Source organism: Chrysochloris asiatica, unplaced genomic scaffold (genome assembly GCF_000296735.1).
Source record: "Chrysochloris asiatica unplaced genomic scaffold, ChrAsi1.0 scaffold00028, whole genome shotgun sequence".
NCBI lineage: Eukaryota > Metazoa > Chordata > Mammalia > Afrosoricida > Chrysochloridae > Chrysochloris > Chrysochloris asiatica.
Window position 1 is genome coordinate 8,277,577 of NW_006408546.1, and position 25,067 is coordinate 8,302,643.

A 25,067-nucleotide genomic window follows, 5' to 3' on the forward strand; every position below is an offset into this window, starting at 1 on the left:
TGGCTGCTAAAGCCTCTAATCAGGTCTAAATCGTGTAGTAAATGGCAGGCTAGAGGATTCATACCTGTCCTTAGAAATTCCAAGCAATGTGAGCTGACCCTTGCCTAAAGACCCATTTTAGGTTCATGAATCTTGTGTGATCTTTCATAAGAATTCCAGATCATATTTGTGCCCACATTTTTAAGGTTCTGGACAGTCTGTAGATGCAGCGACTGTCACAGCTAACGCTGTTATCAACCTCTGGTGTGTCTTTATGTTGTCCATTTGGGGGGTCGGGGCAAAAGACAGGTGATGTAGCACTTCTGTTTTTAATAATCAGAGCAGACACACCGTCCAGTCATTTTTTAGTCCTTAAAAGGGACTTGAGGAAAGCTACCCAGGGTTATTGATAAGTTTCTCCCATCTAATGACCTATTCTGATAATTTGTAGTTTTGCTTTATTTGGTTCAATAGAAAATTTTCAAAGTGGTATGTGACCACTTGATGCAGAGTCTGGGTTTCTCTATAATAAATCCCTTTGCCAAATGCTGGAGTTGCAGACTTGCTGCTGGCAAGAGTGAAGCAAATAGGTGAGTCAAACTATACTGATGATCATCGATAGGGTCATGGAGCGTTTTCCTTTAGGAGGTCAATCTAGGTGAAAGTTGTTGGTGCAGGAGCTGGACTCTTAGGAGGGTTACAGTGTCTCCTGACAGGACCTGCTAACCAGTTTGGGGCAATAATGTTGCTTTCTATTGTATTTGGATGAATAGCTGAGCCAAGGAGAGGTTGGATGATTCAAAGAGAAACAAGGAATTCATGGTTAAACTGAAGACTTCATTTGGGAACCAAAAACCTTAACATGAAAATAGTATCCCTGAAAAGTATGTGTCCTTTCTAGTAAAATCTTACTGGGGGTTATATTCCTGAGGAATGAACTGAGACAAATATGGGGAGGTGTTATTTAATGGCACATTATATACTACAAATCTTAAGACCTGTAGCAGATTGAAAATTCCAACTCCTGTTAAAACTTTTTAAAAGATTGTGAAATTATCAAAATGCACATGAATCAAGTTTTATATACTTATCCTGTATGATGGGTAGATGAGGCTGTCCATTGTACCATTTCTTTCTTTGAATTCTCAGGCATGGTTTTGGCAATGCAAGAACTCTGTAACAGAAACAAATCCAATAAAAAGGAAATATATGGATTTTGGTGTGTAGTAGTTTTCATTCTAAAACCTTAATCTGTATTCTATCTTTGAAAATGCTGAATTGATGTCATGCCTCCTTTGCTGTGGGAAGGTGATAAATACTACCATCTTGGGAATGTATTTTCAGTTCGAGACATGTTTGTAGAGCACTCTGTTAAAAAGACTGAAACTGAGAATGAACATGACTACAAAACTGTGATGAACATCCAGTTCTTTTCCAAAGGTAAGGCAGACATTGAAATGTGCTTTTGTCATCACTGCTCTATTCAAATTTGTTATTTTGAACCATTGTTGTTGTTGTTAAGTGCCGTCCAGCCAGTTCTGACTCACAGCAGCCCTGGATAGTTTCCGCGGAGCGGCTGGTGAGTTTGAATCACTTGCCTTGCAGTTCAAACTGACCTTTAGGTCAAAACCATGGCAAGGAAGAAATATATTCTCTACTCTGAAGACTAAAGATTTTTTACTTTAGTCCTTGAAAAACTTGTAAATTTCCTAAATTAGCTATTATTTTGGAAATGGAGCTTAGGCGTTTGGTGTTAACACATCAAAACGTAATCACTAAATACTCAAATTTTCAAAGATCCAATTCTCATAAACTTTTTCTCCCTCATAAACTTTTAAAGTGCTCAGTTAAGTAGCTTTTATTCGGCTCACAGTATTATGCATCCGTAACTACTACCCAGTTCCGGAACGTTTTCATCATCCCCTCCCCCCAAATTCCAGTTACTCACTCCCTTTCCTCCAAGTCCCCAAGCTTTGGTCATGGTGATGGTTGTATGCTGTGGAATCAGCTCTTTGTAGGGTTTCTGAGGCTGTAAATCTTTAAGAGCAGAAAGCCTCATCTTTCTCTTGCAGAGTGGTAGCATATGATCAAGAACCAGTAGCACTGAAGGAAGAAGTCCAAGCTGCAGTGAAGTCATTGGCGAAAAACAAAGCTCCAGGAATTGATGGTATACCAACTAAAATGTTTCACAAGCAGATGCAGCTCTGAAAGCAATCAATTGTCTGTCAAAAATCTAGACGACAGCTATCTGGCCATCTGATTGGAAGAGATCCGTATTTGTGCCTATTCCAAAGAAAGGTGGCCCAACGGAATGTGAAAATCATTATCAATATCACATGCAAGCAAAAATTTGCTGAAAATAATTCAAACAATGGTAGCAGCAATGCATCTATCTACAGGGAACTGCCAGAAATTCAAACCAGTTTCAGAATAGGATGTGGAATGAGAGATTGCTGACCTCAGATGCATCTTGGCTGAAAGTAGGGACTACCAGAAAGATGTTTACTTGTGCTTTATTTACTGGATCATTGTTAACAATGGTATCCCCAGCTATTGATAACATTGTGAAGGTTGGGTGTACAGAGGTCCAAGAGGCACTTGTTTGAAACAGAACAAGGGGATACTGAATGGTTTATAATTAGGAAAGGTGTGTATCAGGGTTATATCCTTAGCCATCGTATTAGTGGGCTGAGTGATTAATCTGAGCAGCTGGATTATACAAAGAGCGTGTTAGTATTAGAAGAAGATTAACAGCCTGCAGTACGCAGATGACAGAACTTGTTTTAAAGCGTTCAAGAGCAAAGATGTCAGTTTGAGGAACAAGGTGAATATGACCCAAGGAAGCCATGGTATTTCCAATCGCTTCATGCGTGTGCAAGTTGGACAATGGATAAAGATCATAGAAGAACCGGTGCTTTTAAATTACAGTATTGGCAAAGAACACTGAAGGTACCATAGACTGCTGGAAGAACAAATCTGTTTTGGAAGAATGTTCCTTGAAAGTGAGGATGGTGAGATTTTGTTCCATAGTTTGGGCATATTTCAGAAGGGGTCAGTCCCTGGAGAAGGACGTCATGCTTGGTAAAATGGAAGGTCAACAAAAGAGAGGAAGACACCCAACAAGATGGATTAACACAGAGGGAACAACAATGGGCTCAAGTGTGACAATTCTAAGGATGGTACAGGACCGGTCAGTTTTCATTCTGTTATGGATAGGGTTGCTATGAGTCAGAACTGACCGGGTGGCACCTAATGATACCAACAATTTTACCCTTTTCACACCTTGTTTTAAATGTGGGGGGTAGAATTTATTTTTTTTTTTTAAAGGAATGTTTTATAAAGGAAAAACTTAAATAATATGCAACAGTCTAGAGAATAGAAACTTGCTTAAAATCAGATAGCCTGTCAATCTTAAAGGGTCTCTGATTACTTGTATCTGTAGTTGGTTTATTGCTTGAAATACTTGGGGGGGGGGTGTTTCGAAATTTTGTGGGAAAAATCCATTATCTTTTCATTACATTTTCCACATTCTTGAGGTCCCATGGCATTTAATCTTTTAATTCTTTTAATTTCTGTTGTCTTTTCCTTGCCCTTTAGATGAAGAAACCTGGTCATTTACCTTGTAGCATTTTCCACATTCTGGGTTTAGCTGATAGCTTTCCTACATTTTCTACAAATGGTGTGTCATTTTATATTAATGCTTAGAAGTTGTGTGGCATTGTAGGATCAGCGCTGGACTGCTAACTGCCAGGTCTGTGGTTCAAACCCCTCAGGTAATCCTTGGAAACCCTATACAAGGTCACTTGAGGGCAGTTTACAACAAACTAGTTGTTAATGTAATGTTTCAGGACCTTGTGGACGTTTCTCCTTTGCCAGTAGAGGGCATTGGAGGACCACTGAAGCAGAACCAAGAAGAAATGGCGTCCTGCCTTTTGGTCCACGTGGCAGCCAGGAGATTGACACTGTGGGGTTTATTACGTTCACCTGGGCAGCCCTCATGATTTAGTGATGGCTCACCAGCAGTTCCTGCAATTCAGCTGAAACCCATATCCTCTGGCATTTCTCTGACACTGCTAGCTGGGTGTTGCTGAGGCAGTCTTTCTGTCTCTTCATGGGTTTGAACCTCAGCCTAGGGAGAGGGACCCCACCTTTAAAGTTTCTTGTTCACTCCCTCAGTTCTAGGGGTAGTGTCTGCTTTGTGTGGTTATAAGAAGTAGTTGTTAGCCACCCTTCATTATTATTTTTTCCTTGCTTAAATTAGTGGTGCTGTTTTTTTGTTTTGCCGTTTGAATAGTGAGTAATTAATTTTATCAACAATGGTCTCTGAAGGCAGATGTTTAAAAATTAGATTTAAGGACTAGTTGGTGGTGCTTTGGGGCTTGAGCAAAGTGATGGGTTTCTTGACAATGGGAAATATGCTTGTCCATGGTCTGAAGCATAACAATTAGGCTTATCCACCTCTGCTAGTGAGAGTGTCTACTAAAGCAAGTGCCTGGGAGTCCATGGAGCTTGGGCTGTAGTTTCATGACTGAAGGGCGTTGTGTAGGGTTGATCCTGAGTGCACTGGTGTGACTGCAGAAAGAAATGGCAAGCTATTGCTTAGGGTCAGAACTATAGTACCAGTTGAATTTGTACCCTACATTTCTCATGTGAAAATTAGTATATTGATAGGGAAAGATGGGACCCCAAAACTTGGGATGGTCGTACCTGGTTGTTATTGTTAAGTGTCGTTGAGTCTGTTCTAACTCATAGCAACCCTACATAGGGTTTCTGAGAAGCAGCTGGTGAGCTTGAACCACTGACCTTGGAGTTCAAACAGACCTTACAGACCAGCACTTTAACCCACAGCGCCACACAACTTCAAGTCTTAATGCTTCCAGTGCCTCTGAGCCACCCTTCGTGGTGGAAGTAGCTTGCCCTCCTGTGACTGAGGAGACTAGCCTTCCCTTCTGGAAAACCCTGAGATTACCTCACTTGGGACCAATGCTCATTCTCAAGAACCCTTTTGTTGCCATGACACCTATAAGTAGAGGCACCGAAAAGGAAAACAAGATTTTACTTATAATATACTGGCAGAAATCTGGAGGGTGTGTGGGAGTATATTCAAAGGTTATTAGAGCAAGTAAGCACATTGGGCTGAATTCACTAATACAGGAACTCTTACTAGATGTTCTGGGCTTAAAGTATTAGTTCATTCAGGCTTGAACAGTTTCCTGGGTTGGTTGGCTGGAACATGGACTTACCTAGTGGCCTATGTTTACAGTTGAGATGCCATAGTTTAACCTGATATGAAGGAAAGAATCAGAAGGCTTAGGGAGATAGACTTGTTGCAGTGAGTTTAACATGTGCAACCTGAGCAACATTCTGTCTCAAGCCACGGCCTCTGAAAAGACCCAGAAGACACTAATGTATTATGAACGGAGCACCTGCATCTTTAATCTGAATACTCACCTTTTTAGGGCACAAATGGCTGGAAGGTGCCACCATTGAGATGGAGTCTCTGCTGGCCTTGAGAATGATGGGGTCTCAGAGCAGTGGTGTTTAACTAGCAAAGAAATGGTGGCACATTTACTGTAAAGGACAGCAGGATATACGTATAATCTCTGGTAGCAGCTAATTCATCACAGTGTACCTAAGGATGAGCAGCCTCCTAGAATACTGTTTGATTTACGTAAGAAATTCCATGTTTGGTGGTCAGAAATCTTGATTTTATTCTCCATAATACTCAAGGGATCTCATCCAGTTTCTAGACATATGAAGCTCCTTGATTGAGAGGGTTCCCTTGAAGAAAGATCCTGTAAGACATTCCTCAAAAAAGGAATACAAATAATTTTTAAATCATGAGTAATAATTTTCATACTCCTCTAAAAAGTTCATCGTGAATGGGACAACAGGGCTCCGTGTGATACAGGGATCGAGGCCTAGTCTGAATGGGTGAAAGGGGAAATAATGTTAATTAAGATGCCTATCTTAATGAATATTGGTTTCCCTTGCCTACTATTTCCTATAACTGACTGGAACACCTAAAAAGGGGTTGTAGAACCTGTCCAATGAAATAGGCATGTCGTGGAGACTTTGCAGTGTATCGGGCCTCAGGTGGCATCCTAAGCCCCATCCAGAACCTTCTGAGGTGGGACATTCCCACTTGAAAGGACAAGCAAACCAGCCTGAAACAGCTAGAGGTACAGTGCTTTCTTAAAAGATCAGCAGGAAATATCCAAAACAAAAATGGCACTGTGATTGGCTACTACAAGCAGCTGCAAGTTTGCCAGGAAGCCATCAAAGCAAGCAATCAAGTCCCTTTCAGGGCAAATCCCCCTCCAAGACTGAAACTCAAAGGGAACACATCAGCAATCATGTAAGCTTGCTGATGACCACATTGGTCTACTGGTGAGTGTAAGAGTGGGAAAGGCAGCAATGAATATATGGGCTGAGTTCGACCATGTTCCATAGACTCCTGTCGACCTGGAGATGATAGAAGAGGAAGGGCTGGTTGGTTCAAAATGGTGAGACCTGGGGACTCCTGAGCTCCTAGACAAGGACATAGCCATGGAGGGCTAGAGCTGATATGAAGTGGGGAAACAATAACAAGAACACCCAAACTTGAAGATGGTACCCATTCGACCTATCCTTGATGGCTTGATAATCAGAACTAGACTAGAGGAAGATAAAAAACTATTTTTGATCAAGGAAATAAGTGTAAATTGCTACCATTTGATGCACTTGACCTATATTTATGGATGCAGTAGTTCAAAATACCAACTGAGAGGGAGGGAGTATTCACATCAAGTATCAATGCTATCCCCTCTATATACAGGGTTGATAGGGACAGGCAACTTAGGCATTGGCTACCTAAAATGTTGTTGTTGTTAAGTGCCTTCGAGTGGGTTCCGACCCATACCGACTCTGTACAGGGTTTCCGAGGGTGTAAATCTTTACGGGAGTAGAAAGCCTCATCTTTCTCCCGCGGAGCGGCTGGTAGTTTCGAACCACTGACCTTAAGGTTCGCAGCCCGATTCATAACCACTACGCTACCTAAAATGAGGGGGCTATAAAGGCATGAAGTGACTGGCTTACAAGTGTTCAAGAGGGGGTTTAGTTTCAGATGTACAGGGGAAGGTCGAGTCTCCAATGAATAGTTTTCATCTTTTCTAAATAGGTCTAGTGAAAGGAGATGGGAATAAGATTCTTAATGCTTCAATAGTGAGTAATTGTTATGACTGATTGTGACTGACAAGTGTAAAAATTTTATAACAAAAATGGGGGAGTGGTTAATCTTACATTCCAGGAACAGGACCCTAGAAATATCAAGGGAGAAGAGCAGTGGAGATGTGGAATGTGGGACCCTATCCAAAGAAGCAGTCTTGGTGTGGCACTATGGGCTAATGCATCAGACTGCCAAGCCATTTGAACTGCAAGGTCGGTGGTTCAAGCTCACCAGCTGCTGCTCAGAAACACCCTATACAGGGTTGCTATGGGTCGGAATTGACTCGATGGCACTTAACAATCCAAAGAAGCAGCGACACCAGAGATGATGACATGGAGAGAGACAGTAGCTGAGAACTGTAGATTCGTGGAATGAGAAAGGTTGTATGCTGGTGGCCAGGAAGCAGGCTTGTAGAATGTGCTCTTAAGTTGTTTAAATGATTATATATTCCTGAGTATTTTTGTGTACATCACAACCCACCCCCCACCCCCAAAAAAAAGATGATGCATGGAGGGAAATTGTAATCATTGCAACAAAACAATGAGTGTAAAACCTATGTTCTCCCATGTAAACTGTCACTCAATTCACAAACTTAAAAAAGATCATAGTGAACTTTCATTATCTTTAAATTCCATTTAGTCCTCAAACTTTGTGAAGCAACTTGTATACCTATTCTGATGCATGAGGAGTGGCTAAGAGTTTGGTTGGCTGGTCAAGGGCTTGAAAAAGATTGAAAACTTGTGACTAGAAAATATGGTTAAGATACATGGATGGATTGCTCCTAGTGGACAGATTAAAGATAGCTGTCCCACATAAGAAAGTTCTCAATCATCAGAAAATGACATCTATGGATGCCAGTCTTCTTTTCCATGCCAAACCAGTGCTTGCTTAATGGGCCCATGAACAAAGTGGCCATGGTGCCAGAATGGAAGCTGTCTATGCATGTCCTCAATATGGACTTCCCCTTGCCAAGACTGAATTGGCTAACAAGTACCTGCAGCTAACAACAGAGACCAATACTGCCACGTACAGTACCATTCTTGAGTGACCAGTCAGCTACTGGTAGCAAGTTGGTTACATTAAGACTCCATCAGAGATGTTCTCAGTGGAATAGCCATTATTTTGGGCATGCCTGTTTGCACCACTGTCTGGATTCACAGAATGCTTATCCACCATTAAGATATTCTATCTGTTTTCTGGGGGTCAAGGGAACTCACAAAATGAATGCAGGGAGATAGGTACACATCTATGGAATTAGGGGAGTCCTGGTGTGGATTTGTGAGTTAATGCGCTAGACTGCAAGGTTGGCCGTTCAAGCTCACCAGCTGCTCCTTGGAAACCCTAGGGGTCGCTATGAATCAGAACAAACTCGACGGCACTGAAAAACCACCACATGCCCCATTACCCAGAAGTGGTGGGCTAACTGAAAGGTGTAAAGGTTTCCTGAAGACTCAGTGCCAGTTGGAAGACAATAATCTGGGATTGTATCAGCAGATACAGTATTTGCTTTCAACCAGACCATTCACCTTACACATTGCAGTCTTCCTCACAGCCAGAATACATGGGCCTGGGAATCAAAGCATGGAGGGCAAAGTGGTTCCTTTTATTTTAGATAATTACCCACTATTTTTATTTCTGTTTTGGCATCCTTGAACTAAGCTGGTTTGGAAGCTGTAATTCCTAAGAGGGGAATGCTTTCTCCAGGGAACACATAGATTTCCACTGCACTGGAAGATGACACTGCCCAAGGACATTTGGGCTCCTCGTGCCAAATGATTTAACTCAATTAACAGATTTGGGTTGCTACATCACCAGGAGGCAGAGGATTATGTCTGCAACTCAGGATTCTCTGGGATGCCTGACTTCCATGCCCTGAAGTAAAGGTGAACGGGAAACTACAAAATCCAAGGGAAGGGTCAGAACTGAAGAACTGGATCACTTCTCTAGGTAAAGAACATTAGACAACTGAAGGTGTGACTGAGGACAATGGAAATATGAATGCACTGTAAAAGGACAACATATGTATCAATACAATCTTCTTGCATGTCTTCTCTTTACTTATTACAAGCATTTTTTTCTATTAACAATTTCCTTTACTCCCTTAGTTTACATACATTTGTAAGAGGCTAACTTTACAATGACCTTTAGGTATAATTCAATAGGACTGTGACTGAGTTTTAGGCATTACTCATCTAGCTAGCAATAGATAAAATAACTTTTGAGACTGTGTATATCCCTATTAGTGAAAGTGAGGCTTTCAATTGTATTTTAGTGAAAACAGTGGTTTTGTTGTTTAATGGGAAGTTGAAATGTTGCAAAAAAAATAAAAAGCATATTAGATGCCATCAAGTTGGTACCAACTCATAGCGACCCTATGCAAACAGAATGAAACACTACCTGGTCTTGTACCAACTACACAATTGTTACTAGGCTTGAGCCACTGCGGCTGCCATGGTACCAATCCACATATTTGCACTGGACCTTCCACTTTACAAAGCATGATATCCTTCTCCAGGCACTGGTCCCTCCTGACAATATGTCTGAAATATGAGAGACGGAATATCTGGCCATCCTTGCTTCTAAGGAGCATTCTGGCTGTATGTCTTCCAACAGATTTGTTTGTTCTTTTGGCAGTCCATGGTCCAATAGTCTCCAACACCATAACTCAAATGCATTAATTCTTCTACGGTCTTTATTCACTGTCCAACTTTCACATGCATATGAGGTTACTGAAAATACCATGGCTTGGATCAGGCACACCTTAGTCCTCAAACTAGTATATTTGCTCTTCAACACTTTAAAGAGGTCTTGTGCAGAAGATTTGCCTAATGCAAAATACATCGTTTGATTTCTTGACTGCTGCTTCCTTGAGTGTTGATGACTGATCTGAGCAAAATAAAGTCTTTGATAACTTCAATCTTTTCTCCATTTATAAGATGTTGTTTATTGGTCTATCAGTAAGGATTTTTGTTTTCTTTACATTGAGGTGCAATCCATACTGAAGGCCGTGGTCTTTGAACTTCATCAGTAAATATCTTAAAGCAAGCAAGGTTGTACCATGTACCTACTGCAGGTTGTTAATGAATCTTCCTCGAAGTCTTGATGCCACGTTCTTTTTCATATAATCCAGCTTTTCGCGTTATGTACTCAGCATACAGGTTGAATAAGGGTGAAAGAATACAACCCCTGGTACACATCTTTCCTAATTTTAAACCATCCAGTGTTCCCTAGTTGTGTTCAAACAACTGCCTCTTGGTCTATGTACAGGTTCCTCATGAGCACAATGAAGTGTTCTGGACTAAATTTTTGGTGTACAATCATTCTGATAGAGTCAGGTCTGTGTGGCTTATCTGGAAAAGGAGAGGGCACCATTTACATAATGCCATCCAGCTGACTGTGGAACAATGTGCATTGCCTTGTTCTGTGAACTAGCTCAAAACTCTGAAGGGCTACATTTCTTGACGTTGGCCTATTATAGTTAGAGAAAAATTTGATAGTAAAAGATTTTTTACCTTTATTGTTGGAAGTGCCACTGTGTCGATTCCAACTCATAGCGACCCAGCGTAGGGTTTCCAAGGAGGTTTGAACTGCTGACTTTGCGGTTAGCAGCCCAGTGCTAATCCTATAGCACACCAGGACTCCTTTTTCAACCTAGTAGAACAATATTCTAAATAAAGAAAGAAACATCAAAAACATATTTAACAACTAGCTTTTAAAGCTAAGTTTTAGAAATCTTTTATTACTTTTTAACAGGAGAATTCAATGCCAGAGTGCTTTTAAATGTTAACCTATCTTTCTGAACATACTGTAGTACTAATTTGAGTCACTATTTTTACTCTTCATTGACACATTTTCCAAGTTTTGGCACCAAGACTTGGCAAACATCATGGAAATTTGTACAAACATACATATACATATATACACACATATAAGTTTAAAGCCTTAGCTTCCTCATTTAATCTTGTGCTCAGGCTCCTGTAAAAAAAAAAAGGTAAAATGATGAGAAGATAAAAATCAGGGAAAACATATGACAGTCCCAATTCATAACTCCCTTGTTAGGAAGACATTTCATAGGCAAATTCTTCACCTTTCTTAAACTTCCACTAAACTACAGCTTTAGATAATTTAAAAGAAAAATAAATACACAAAAAGCCCCTCACACACCTCAGTGTGGCTTAGTGACACGCTAGCTAGGAGTTACAGTTTGCTGTTGCTATTCAGTTAACTTTATTAAGGAGCAGATATTATTTCAGTGATTAAAATTCCAGGTGTTATATTAAAAACTAACTTCAAGCTGAGTCATCATTACAGTCTGAAGCAGAATTTTTCAAGTCTTTGCCTTTAAATCCATCACAATAAAATTCAGGTTTTTCATTTAAAAAACATTTAATGTTTGGTAACTGAAGAGTAGATGCCATTAGTGGACTCGAGGCCGTTTGAGTTTGTTTCTCTCTGTGGGAGCTTTCCTCTTCTGGGATAATCCAGGCCCAGCTTCCTCATCATTCTGAAGAAATGAAATGGCTTCTGGTAGACAGTAACTTTCAATTCGAGGCGGGGATTCCTATAAAAGGAACAGAAAAAAAAACAAAAAATACAAACACTGTTGTTCATTATCCCCCCTCCCACTACCTTATTTTAAATTGTTAAATAGTATGACTCATAATTCAAAATATTCTCATCAGAAAAACTTTCATTCCTGTGTTATTGCAAAGGAAAACTTTTATCTAGTGAATAGACTGTGGGACAAGCTCTCATTTCTTTATCAGAAGTGTATTCTTGCAGAGTAGGCTAAAAAAGACCTTAATGATCTCACAAAGGGGGTTGATGGCTACCATTCCAATATTAGATACTTTGCATGTGAAATAATTTTTATTTTACAGATGAAATAAATCAGGTCAAGTAACATGACTAATGTTACACACAGCTGCAGGTGACAAAGCCAAAATCCACACCATTCTCTACCTGATTCCAAAGATCATTTTTTCCCTTACAACTATATAACCATATAAAAGAATCCCCTCTGTCCCTTAGTGTAAATACAATGAAACTTAATTTTGAGGCAACACAGCAAAACTTGGAAATGAACCACCACAAAATATTGAGTAAGCACCTTGCTACTCAATCCTTCTATAGATAACAACTATCAATTCTGACCAAAGAATACTAAAAGCAATTGTAAAACACTGGAGAATGACCAAAGCCAGGTAAATACTATAAGGGAGTTAACAGTTGGAAGAAGGGAATGGTATGGGGTGAATTCCTTTTTCTTTTTTTTATGGATCTTAGTCTGATAATGAGCTCTGGTAGCATAATGGTTACAAATCGGGCTGCAAACCGCAAAGTCAACAGTTGAAAACTACCAGCTGTTCCGCGGGAGAAAGATGAGGCTTTCTGCTTCCATAAAGATTTACAGCATTGGAAACCCTGTACAGGGTCGCTATGAGTCGGAATCGACTCCACAGCACATAACCAACCAACCAAATCTGAGAATAGGCCCATTTGTATCATGCAGGCTGACTCAAAAACTCCAATAGGAAGCCTGAAGTTTTAATGGCTTGAAGAACCAGAGAACGGGGTTCTGAGGCAACTACAGTCAATGGAAAATGAGGTGGGAAATCCCAGAAAGGACACAAAGGAAGAACCCTGAACTTTGTATACAAACTCTGCCCCAATCCCCAAATCATACAAGTGCAGAGGAGACTTAAGGCTAAAAGAACAAAATGAGATTTGAGTTGTCTCTCACTGCAGCAGGTCATTCAAGTAAACAGCCAGCTAAACAAATACAGTAAAACAGTACTCCGGAAAAATGTGACAGAATCTAGAGTTTGTATAATTTACCATTCACAATGTCCAGGATATAAGTCAAAATTATTTCATGAATTAAGAAGCAGGCTCAAAAAAAGAGTAGGTCAGAATTACCCCAAATAAAATTAGGATAGTGAGAACCACAAAATGCTTATGAAAGAAATCTAGGTTTATCGTTATCATCATCTAAACAAGTGGACATGCCAGGGGTTAGAACACTCAACACAGCAAACATGTCAATTTGCCCAAAATGGTTTGTAGTTTTAATGCTATTAGAAAAGAATAAAACTTACATTAACTTCCAAAGTAATATATAGCTACAATAAAGGCCAATAAATAAATTAATGGAACAGGAGAGAGCCCACAAATAAGATAGAGTAAGAGTTATTTTTATTTTTGACAAAGGTGCAAAAAAGCCTTTGGGTAAAGTCTGCTGAACACATAAATGGTGCTGAAAACAGCTAGGGGAGGAAACCAGGCCCTAAGTATGACACTACAGGATAAGCACTGGACTGGTAATCCCAAGAGTGGCAGTAAACCCACCAGGCACTCTCAGATACCCTATATAGGTTGCTGTGAGTTGGAACAGACTCAATGGCACATACCACCACCACCTCACAGTAGGAGCTCTGCGGGCACAGAGTTAAGCATTAGGTTGCTAACAGAAAGGTTGGCAGTTCGAACACATCAGTCGCTACACAGTAGAAGGATGAAGCTGTCTGCTTCTGTAAAGATTTATAGTCTCGGAAACCTACAGAGCAGTTCTACTATATCCTATGGGGTCACTGTAAGTTGACATTGATTTGATGGTCTGGGTTACCTCACAGCAAACAGAAAACTGAATTTAAGATGGATCATAGACCTAAACATATAAACTAATATATTAAAGAAACAAAGATTTCCCTAGACCATATAAAAAGCAGCAGCTACTAAAAAATTGGTAAGACTATAAAAAGTTTTTGCTCATCAAAAGATGATTAAGACGAATCAGCGAGCCAGACTGAAATAAAGTATTTCCACAGATTATCTGACATAGGACTACTGTTAACGCAGATACAAAGAGATCCTACTAAATAAAAAGACAAAAACTTTTTTCAATGGCTAAAATTATTAATAAAGGTATTCTGAGTTTTTATAAACAGTAATGAAAAAAATACAGGAAATGGATACTGGTGAGGAATGCACAATACAGTGAATGCAATCCATGCTACTGAATTGTATGACAGGGTTTCAAAAACTCTGAGGAAAAATGCAATTAAAAGAAAAGAATTTTTCTACAAACATTTTGAAGCTCCCTTATTTATATAATGGTTGAAAGAGCAAGTGTCGTGTCATATATACATAATTTTCCACAAAAAAAAAATTTTTTTTTAAATGGGAAAAAGATCTACATAGACTTCACAAAAGAAGCTATATGAAAGGCCAATAAGCACTATGAAAAAGTGCTCAACATCATTAGTCATCAGAGAAATGCAAATTTAAACCGACAGTGAAATCCCACTGTTGCTGTTAAGTGTCATCGAGTCGGTTCCGACTCATAGCGACCCTGAACAGGGTTTCCGAGGCTGTAAATCTTTATGGGAGCAGAAAGCCTCATCTTTCTCCCGCAGAACAGCTGGTAGTTTTGAACTGCTGACCTTGAGGTTCGCAGCCCAATTTGTAACCAATACGCTACCAGAGCTCCTACTATAAACCGAAAATTCAAATCAGACGTAAAATTGAAATCACTGTTAACCCCAAATGTTGGTGAAGATACAGAGTAGCTGGAACTCTTATATACTATTGACAGGATTGTAAAATGGTACAATACCTTTGGAAAAAGTTCTGGAAGTATTAGTATTTTGGGGAGGGCTGTATACTGAACAAAAAATCCAAGAAGCTGTATATGAAGAAAAACGTGGCATCAGGATTGGAGGAAGACTCCTTAACAACCTGCAAAATGCAGATGATACAACCTTGCTTGCTGAAAGTGAAGAAGACTTAAAATATGTACTGATGAACATCAAAGAGCACAGCCTTCGGTATGGATTACATCTCAATGTAAAGAAAACAAACATCCTGATTACTGGACCAATAAACAACATTCTTATCAACAGAGAAAAGACTTAAGTTGTCAAAGGCTTCATTCTTCTTGGATCAACTATCAACACTCATGGAAGCAGAAGTCAAGAAATCAAATGACGTATTGCATTAGGCAAATCTGCTGCACAAGACCTTTTAAAGTGTTGAAGAGCAAAGATGTCAGCTTGAGGACTAAGGTGCACCTGACCCAAGCAATGGTATTTTCAATAACTCCATATGCATGCAAAAGCTGGACAATGGATAAGGAAGACCATAGAATTGACGCATCTGAGTTATGGTGTTGGAGGAGAATATTCAAAGTGTCATGGGATGCCAAAAGAACCAACAGATCTGTGTCAGAAGAAGTGTAGCCAGAGTGCTCCCTGGAGGCCAGGATGGCCAAACTTGTCTTTCATACTTCAGACATATGGTCAGAAGGGACCAGTCGCTGGAGAAGAATATCATGTTTGGTAAGGTGGAGGGTCAGAGAAAAAGAGCAAGACCCCCAGGCGAGATGGGAGTGGCAAAGTGGCAGAATCAATGGGCTCAAGCATGGCAAGGGTTGTGAGGTTGGCCCAGGATCGGGCAGTGTTTTGTTCTGTTGTGCATAAGGTCGCTATGAGTCAGTACCGACTCAATGGCACCTAACAACAACAACCAGTTTCTTAAAACCCTGTTTATACACGTAATTTTTAAACCCAGCAATCTGCTCTTATGTATTTATCAAAAACAAATGAAAAATATGCCATTAAAAAGACTTGTATATAAATATTAATAATAGTCAAAATGGGAACCAGTGAGGTATCCATCAACAGACTAAAGGTACAATCATAGAGAGAAATGCAAAGAACACTACTCAAAAATATAAAGGAATGAACTGTTCATATATGCAACAACTTGGATGAATCTCAAATACTGGATTCTAGTTAACTTATTTTGTAATGAATCGACAGTAAGGAAGATTTATACAAAGATATGTGATAAAGCAAGTATATAAAAATATTGTCAATATATTACATTGTGTATGCCATTTACTATAAAATTTATTTAATTTTTACTTTTTACAATGCAAGTTACAAAGAAGGAAATTTTATAAAGAAGCAACTTAAAAAACTTTAGAATGAAAAATATATTGAGTGATATTTACAAGTAATCTAAGCTCATGGTAGAGAATTTGGGAGATGCTTACAACATGCTTTAAGTGTACATGTGAAAATAAACATCTCAGAAACAACTACTATTTATAGATCAGCATCTCTCCTTCCAGTCCTTTTTCCCCCTCTTTCTTTCTTAAAGCAGTAATGTCAAATCTTTCAGATAGCTAGATTTGTGTACCTCACTCATTTTAACTTCTCATGAGCACAAATGAACCAGAAAAGGGTTGAGGTGCTGTAAGTCAGAACTAACTAACGGCACTAAACAACAACAACCTGCAATTAGAGAAGATCAAGGACATAACCCACAAACCTGCATGAGATAATCAGCGATGTATTCTGTCCTCAGGCAGTACACGTTCTGGGCAGCGGCTTCTGCTATATTAACCCCAGAGTCATCTATTTTTTGTTTATTAAATTCAGAAAAGAGATGGGTTGCTTCTTTAAATAAAGGTACAGAATGACCAAGTAACACCTAATGAAAAAAATAATAACACCACAATCGATCAATGAGGTCCCAAATTAGGTCAAGTTGTGTAATATGTATTTATGGATTACCATTTCACAAAATGCAGGAAATCAAACACTGATCATAGCAGACTTCGTTAGAAAATAAGTCATGCAAAAACTATGTAAATAGATTCAACGCAAACCTTTGCTCCTCCAGATTGCAGAAGACGTTTGAATCCTGCTTCTCGAGACTGCTCAACATGTAAAATAACTTTCCACCCACTAAATGCACCCTACAAATAAAAATTTAAAAAAAGCACTGAAATAATTTGGTAATTAATTAACAAAATAATTCAGACTAATGCATTCTTTTATCTCTAGTTAGTTTTATGACAATGAGTGGTCACTGTCTCTGGTCAGAGAAAGGTGAAACACAACAGCCACAGTGTCTGGCACACAATAACTAAATACTTTGAAATGAAGGAAGACAATTTAATGATTAGGTGAAATTAAAACAAAGCAGCTTGACCTATGTTTAGTTTTTTCCTTATAATTAATTGAAAGAGCCTAAAGTACAGCTTCTTGGACTAGATGAAGCCTTCATTATGTCTTTCTCGAAAATTAGAAATAAAAATTGGTATGTAGAATAACCTTTAACAGATGCCAGTGGAATTACTATAAAAGAAAAGCATTCACAGCAAACACAATTTGGAGATACCAGAGAATTCAATACAACATGAAAGATTATTTACCCAGGGACTGTTATCCTTTGTGTTTGCCATGAACCCCTAGTGTAGTCGAGTGTAATCAGTGGACCCCTTCTCTGATTAAACAACAACAAACAAAACCACTGGGATGTAATTCACATGTCCTATAAATATTTTTAATGTATAAAATAAAAGGGTTTACAAAGGAAACCACTTAATTAAAATATCCATAAAAACAAATTTGTGACATTATAGGTATGTTTCTAAATTAGGTGTTAAATCACAAGATCTAATAACTATTAGGACTTTAAACTAGTGATGACCATATAAAATGCTTTAAGGTACCTATAACTTATAAACCCATTGCTGTCAAGTAGATCTCAACTCATAGCAACACTACAGAAGAAAGAACAGACAGCCCCATACTGTTTCCAAGGCTATTAAATTTTTATGGAAACAAACTGTCACTTCTATCTCCAGAAGAACAACTGATAGGTTAGAAGAACCAGCCTTCTGGTTAGCAAACAAGTGTTTAACCACTGCATCCCAAGGATCATTTACAACTATAATGTGACAGGAAAACAACTGCTTTATGGTGGCAAATTCACAGGTACTGCTAATGGGGCTATCATTTGCTGCCAGAGTTACAACGAATGAAAATACTAAATTTTAATATGTTGCTGTTAAGTGCTGTTGAGTCACTTCCAACCCACAGTGACCCTGTATAGGGTTTCCAAGAAGCGGCTGGTGAGCTTGAACCGCCAACCTTGCAGTCCAGCACATTAACCCATAGCACCACACCAGGACTCCAAATTTTAATTACAGGTTAGTAAAAATAATGATGTTCTTCTCCCTTCTCAATCCAAAATTTATAGATATCTAAATTTGATCCATAAACTCTTAAGGAAGTTTATGGACTCCAGGTTAAGAACTCCTGAAGCTAGCAGCTATATGTAAATACAGTATAGATCACATTTTATACATAAATTACTTTAAAAAAAGATTCACTAGTATTATATATATATCTTATTGTCAAATCACAATTCAAACAACTAAAAATTAAGTTCCATTGCAAAAGACAAAATTATTTTTATCTTGTCAAGCTTACTCTCTTAAAAAACACACACACAGAAAAAAACCCTGCAACCATTATCAGTTTGAGTATCATTTATGCTATCTACACATCACACATGGTAATACCTCAATAATGCCTGTTTCTTGTCTTTGCTGGATTTTTTTCCTCCATCTCATTGCTGCAAGTGCTAGACTCCTTTGCTGTACATTGATTCCAGTCAAAGCATCAAGAATGGAACTACTTCCCCATTCATAGTCTTCTTCCTAGAGAATCAGTCCAACAAATTTTGAGTTCCTACAACATGAGGGGCTATAGAAATGTTTCCCTCCTCAAATAGTCCCTAGTCTAGTAAAAGTTATCTCTTTTAACAGTATTCAACTGGTATACAGAGCACTAAACATTTTATGAGTATGGAAGAAATGTAGTTTAATTTGGATACATATGAGAGTTAAGAATATATGGCTTTTAAGTAGAATTCAGAAAAATACTGAAGTTAGCAGCCCAGAGCTTATCCTACAGAACCACACCAGGTCTTCAACAGAGGATATTCAGAACATTGGGCTTCATCTACTATATGACCAACTTCACAAAAACAGTTGTGAGAGAGGAGGTATGTATTAACAGCTTTATGACCTGCTTACAGAAGAGATTCCTAAGGGACCCTAATCGAAAATTTCAAAAACTACATGATGGAGAAAACTCTGATGGTCAGTTAGGAACCAAATACCTCAAATAATGATCTTAATATTTAATGAGCTAATAGTAAAAACAGAAGCTTGCCATGAGAAAATCGTGAAATTTCTTAATGTTAATAGAGAATGTTAGTTCCATCTTTAAAAAGCATAATACAACAATCAAAATCTACATTCTAATTAAAGTAAGTTGACCTTACGTCAAACTGCCATGTAGTCAAAATTACCATATAACTTGACTCCTCAAAAATTTAACTACTAATAGCCTGTTTACCAAAAGCCTTACTGGTGACATAAACTATCAATTAACACGTATTTGATATATGTATTACATACCGTTTTCTTACAATAAAGTAAGCTAAGAGAAAAACTGTTAAGTAAATCATAAAGAAAAATTGCACTTACAGTACTATGCTGTAACTATTGACACTGTAAGTTTACTTTGTCACTTTACAGAGGTTGAATTATCTTCCTGTTGAGGAGGATTAGGAGGAGGAAAAGCAGGGGTGGGTCCCAGGAGTGGCAGAGGTGCAGGAGATGGAAGGGAAGGCAGGAGAGGTAGGCATACTCAATGTAACTTTATGGAACTATATGGTGATTTCTGACAGACTTTTTTATTTCTTAATTTCTCTAAAAATGTTTCTATACAATACCAATCCTTCTTGGATCTGATTGCGTTTATGCAAAACAGTATTTAGCTAATCCTGTCCTGTCTTAAAACCTTGGTGCTCACTTTTCTTCCTTACTAGTAAATATTTTCTCTGGTGCTTTTTTCTAGAATAGGGCACTTTGAGCTGCATTAAAAACCTGTTTAGGAAGATATCCTTTCTCTGAAATGATTTTAGAACACTGTTTGGCTTAAAACATCTGGAACTCATCTAGCCTCTTGGTTGGTAAAAATTGCTTCTCCTGTTATCTTGAGATTTTTAAAGATAAACGGCTTTCTTAAATCATCAAACAATTCTTTGTTGTTGTTAAGTGGTTCAAACCGACCTTGCAGTGCAGTGTTTTACCCACAGCACCACACCAGGACTCTAATTATTCTTTACTGGCATCAAATGCTCCATCTTTAGATCCCTCCCTCCCCTCTCTTCTGTTTTAAATGTCATATAATGACTCCACTTTTTCTTGAATCATATTCAAGTCTCCCATATAAACACTACATTTTCAATGTAAGATACACAGGTATTTCATAAAGAATGCAGTTGTTGTGCCTGCTAGCATAGCTGCAGTAACAGCTTTATTCCTTTTCTCTTTTTCCCATGATCCTTATGCTGGATTCATTTATTTTGGAATAGTGAACAACAGCAGCTATGGAACCTCTTGCAACAGAACCCCAATCTACAGAACATATCATGCAATTCAGCTTTTTCTTGTCGTGCATGACTTTTCTCTGCTTCTTGGGAGCACTTCCAACATTGCCACTGGCACTGCATATGGGCCTCATTGTTTTATTCAAGGCAATAAACAGGATGAAAATACAAGAGGACCCCAAGATCACTCTACTAACATGTAATTCACTGGAGATGAACTGCTAACATGGAGAAGACAGCATCACTTTTAAGTAGACACATGCAACACTTGAACTCACCACAATAAATAGGAGTGGCTACAAACTTATTACAGTAGCATAGCATGTTCTCCAAAGTGAATAAAACTGAGAGCTAAGCTTCTGGTTCTATGTACCCTGAATTTTTTTTTTTTTTTTCCCTTCGTTAACGAGGGCCTTCTAACACCTGGTGTAATTTCATTGCTCATATTTGCTTTTCTCAATTACATGATGAGTGTTTTAAGAGACAGCCACTTCAATAGAAAATGATGCTTCTGTTCACATGAATACACACCGGCATGAAGCGCCCGGCAGTCCTGCATGCTTCCAGATAGGAGCGATGAAGCACCCACTTCCCAGCAGCAACCGAGGCCAAATACTTCTCATTTCGCAGCGGATGTCCCACAACTATATGTGTACAGTTAGGATCAAAGCATTGCTTTTCCATCACTAATCCACCTTAATGAGAGAAAAATTGGTCATTGTTTTATTCTTAGCACTAATATAATCTGAAGCATGCCTAGAAATTATTTATAAACAATGTGTTGAAACTAAACCCAAAGCCTTGACGGACAATTATTTTAATTTGCATATATAATTTTATAAACTAATGTTCATTATGAAAATTATAAATACAAAAGTAGGTATATGGTACAAAGAACCACACATGATACATACTGGTCACATACAATGTAAAACTATCAAGATTTTGCCAACTTTTATTACAATCCCTTTTGTTCTTAACTATGTTAAAGCAAACACCAGATATATCACTTCACTATGTAGTTTAGTTGTTGTTAAATGCCATCGAGTCAGTTCTGACTCATAGTGACCCTGCAGTTCAAAACGCAAAAAGTTTTGCAAGTGAAAATAAGACCAGTAGATCCCTTGATAGGATATGAGATAATTAAGAGGACAAGGCACCTCTTAAATATATGTGTATGAAGTCTGGCTTTGAGGAGAGATGAATGCATATAGTATTACAAGCTGGTATAAAGCATGACTATCATTTATGGTTTAGAAGTCCACTGGACTAGCGGTTAGGCTATATCAAGGACTGCCTAAAACCATAACAAAACATTCAAACTACTCAGTTACAGATAGCTCTAATAATAACAATAATAGTAGCAATACTTATTGAACACTTACTACGCCAGTGACTGTTATAAGCACTTCAGATTTTTAACTCATTTAATCCTCACAACTCTGTAAAGGAAGGTTACTGTTAACATTTGTAAATTGCTCCAGGATGAAAGAGTGATACAAACCACAGTAAGGTAAAATTCCAGATTAATTTAATATCTACTTCTATGTAACAAATATATTCTGTGACTGAGACAACACAACAGACTGCTGGTCATAGTTTTTCGAAATGTAGGGTTGGGCAAATACCCTCATTACATTTTAAAAGACCCTCAACCAAAAACTGGAGTATTGTGTTTTGGTGAGCTCTGGGAAAAACTTAGCAATTCTGATTTACAACTCCATCTAATTCACTGGGCAACAGAGAATCAAAGTATTCCACAAGAGTTGTTTCCAAGAAGAAACAGCTTGTTACCCATCCACCCGAATTTGATAAAAATCTCTAAATGGTATGTATCATAGTTCTCTCCATCTTTATAAGGATACCAGTAACATTTAGTCTTTTCTTGATGATTCAGGGCTAGCATTACAAGAAATTTATTATTTCTTACTGTTTTCACTCTCAATGTCAAGCTATAAAAAAATCGAAATATTTTACTCTAAATTTGTTAACTATATAGGTCACTAAGAGTCAAAATCTACACTAAATGGCAGTGGATGGTGATAGTGGGACAATTATTTTATCCAATAGAGTAACCACCAGCCACATATGTTATTACCAAACACCTGAAACCGTCCAAACTGAGATGTACTGTAAGTATAAAACATATACAAGATTTCAAAGACTTTGGTATGAAAATGAAAAATCACACTGATAATTTTTATACTGATTACTGTTAAGTAGTCTTCTAGATATAGATTTGAATGAAATAAATGTTTAAAATTAATTTCACCTGCTCCTTTATACTTTTTCAAATGTGGCAAACAGAAAAATTTTTAATTAACATATGTGACTCATGCTGTATTTCTACCATATGATGCTGCTACAGAGTATCTAGTTATTCTTCTAGTAGGCTGCTTCTGAGAATGATGTCAGCAGAGACTGACAAATGAAAATAGTGATACTGCTCCATCATAAGGGTACACATGGGCAGTATACAGCAAGCAGCATGACTCTCGTTCTAGAGGTTTGGGATTGTTCCTTCAGATTCTCCTACAATCTAGCAGGGCTGGTTGCCAGAGTCCTCCTCTCTGAATAAAATGTTATTGTACTTTCAAGTTCATTAGCATCCAATTTTAATTATAAGCCTGTAATTTTATTGATTTTGTCCAAAATTTTATCAATAAAAAAATGCTCAAAGCAGCACGGAAGATTTTAAAACCTCAATGAATGGTTTCAATTTAACTTTTTAGTCTCATGAGTCAGTGACAACATAAAATCACAGCTCGTATTTTGAGCTGGGCTGCCAACTGCAATGTCAGCAATTCAAATTTACCAACTACTCCACAGGAGAGAGGTTTTCTGCTCCGATTAAGATTTACAGCCTCAGGTACCCTATACCGGGTCACTACTGAGTAGGAATCAACTCAACAGCATACCTCTACCAATTTTGTTTTGGAAACATGGTAGCTCTATAGGATAAACACTGAACTGAGAGCCAAAAGGTCGGCAGTTCAAGCCCACTGGCCACTCTGCAGAGAAGATGAGGCTTTCTGCTTACACAAAGATTTATAGCCTTGCAAACCCTACACAGGGTCACAATAAGTCGGAATCGACTAGACGGCACTTAACAACAACAACCCTGACTCAATGTACAGCCTTAGTCAAGTTACCTATATCTTCTTTATCTCAATTTCCATATCAAATAAGGGCACCATGTGCAACTCTTTAGATTTAAGTACAATATTAGTACCTAGTTTTTCAATGAGATGACAATAATCAATACGTTCTTGTGGATTCAGAGATGACAACTGAAATATATACTGTTTTTTTAAGTCTTCATGCGTGTCCTCTGTTGTTATAATCTGGAATGGAAAAGTTTTATTTTAGAGAAAGTAAACATTATAAAAGTTACCAGGTTCTTTTACAAAGACTCAATCTTCTGAACTACCAAATACAGAAATAATAATACAGCCAAGAATAATAAATAAATAAATAATAAATAAATAAAAAATAATAAACAGCCAAGAAATGCTGTTTTCATCACTTGATGAATCACTGATAGTTGATTATCAACACATTTCTCATCCTACTTAAAAGTAATATCCAAAAGTTCTATCACCATACTGGTGTAAACAAACCTTTTCTCTAGGGTGTGGAGCCACAGGTGGATTGGCCAGGGGGAAGGCAATACTGGGGGCTTGTGGCGTAGGGATCAAATGGCTGTCTTTTGTTGGAGTTTCTAGTTCTTCAGCGATCACCTGGTGTTGGGGGGCTTCAGTCACACACATGTTTCCAGGATCAGAGACAGCTGAGGGCAGTAAAATGCTACAGTGGGATATTATCCAAATATGACTAAGAACAACTTATAGGAAATTGTTCTTAACCAAGATGAAATTAAACAAACTCTATGATGTAAAAAGTACATGCAAAATTAATAGTCTATTTGTAAAGATTATAAATAAATGCAACTAATTAGCTTTAAAAGGGCAAATGGTATCGTCAATGTGTCCCTTAAACTATCACACTTTAAATACTTAAATTTATATGATGAAAGCTCTTCTACCCATTAAGAAAATCAAAAGTTGAGAAAGCTCTAGAGTGTAGGGAAATACGATATTAAAAAGAGGAGAAAGGAAGAAAACAAAGATGAGTGATAGGAAGCATTTCGTTTTTAAAGTAATGTTCAAAGCCCTCTCCAGAAAAGCAGCAACAGCAGAGACAGAGTATTACAGACTTATGGAAAGAGAAAGGCTGTGTGATGGCAGCCAGGAGGCAGGCTTGCAGAATGTGTCTTTTGGTTGTTTAAATATTCCTGAATGTTTTGGTGTACATCTCCTCCACCCAAAAAAAAAAAACAACAACAACAGAGGGACTAGAGGCAAATACTGTTGAATGATGACGCATGGAGGGGAATGTAATCATTGCAATAAAACAATGAGTGTCAAACCAATGTTCTCCCATGTAAACTATCATTCAATTCACACTGAAAACTTAAAAAAAAGGTAATGTTCAAAGAAAAAAAAAAAAAAAAAATAGAATTCAGAAAGAAACTCACACAAATCCAAAGAGCAAATGTAGGTAAAGTATGTGCTAGCCTGAACTTAGAAACGTAGAAGATGACTGGGAGAAAAACCAAGTATTA

At 38.1% G+C, this 25,067-nt stretch overlaps 1 protein-coding gene across 1 annotated transcript in view; it reads right to left on the minus strand.

The window, feature by feature from the left end:
• Window positions 1–11,603: 11,603 nt before the first annotated feature.
• TOPBP1 (topoisomerase (DNA) II binding protein 1) overlaps window positions 11,604–25,067 on the minus strand; it is an 89,120-nt gene continuing 75,656 nt past the window's right edge. The window contains exons 21-27 of the mRNA XM_006840032.1: window positions 24,064–24,233; window positions 23,676–23,787; window positions 20,975–21,138; window positions 18,564–18,701; window positions 16,860–16,949; window positions 16,520–16,681; window positions 11,604–11,747 (exon numbers count right to left, since the gene is read on the minus strand). Coding sequence (XP_006840095.1) covers window positions 11,604–11,747; window positions 16,520–16,681; window positions 16,860–16,949; window positions 18,564–18,701; window positions 20,975–21,138; window positions 23,676–23,787; window positions 24,064–24,233 — 980 coding nt within the window. The remainder of the gene's footprint in view (window positions 11,748–16,519; window positions 16,682–16,859; window positions 16,950–18,563; window positions 18,702–20,974; window positions 21,139–23,675; window positions 23,788–24,063; window positions 24,234–25,067) is intronic.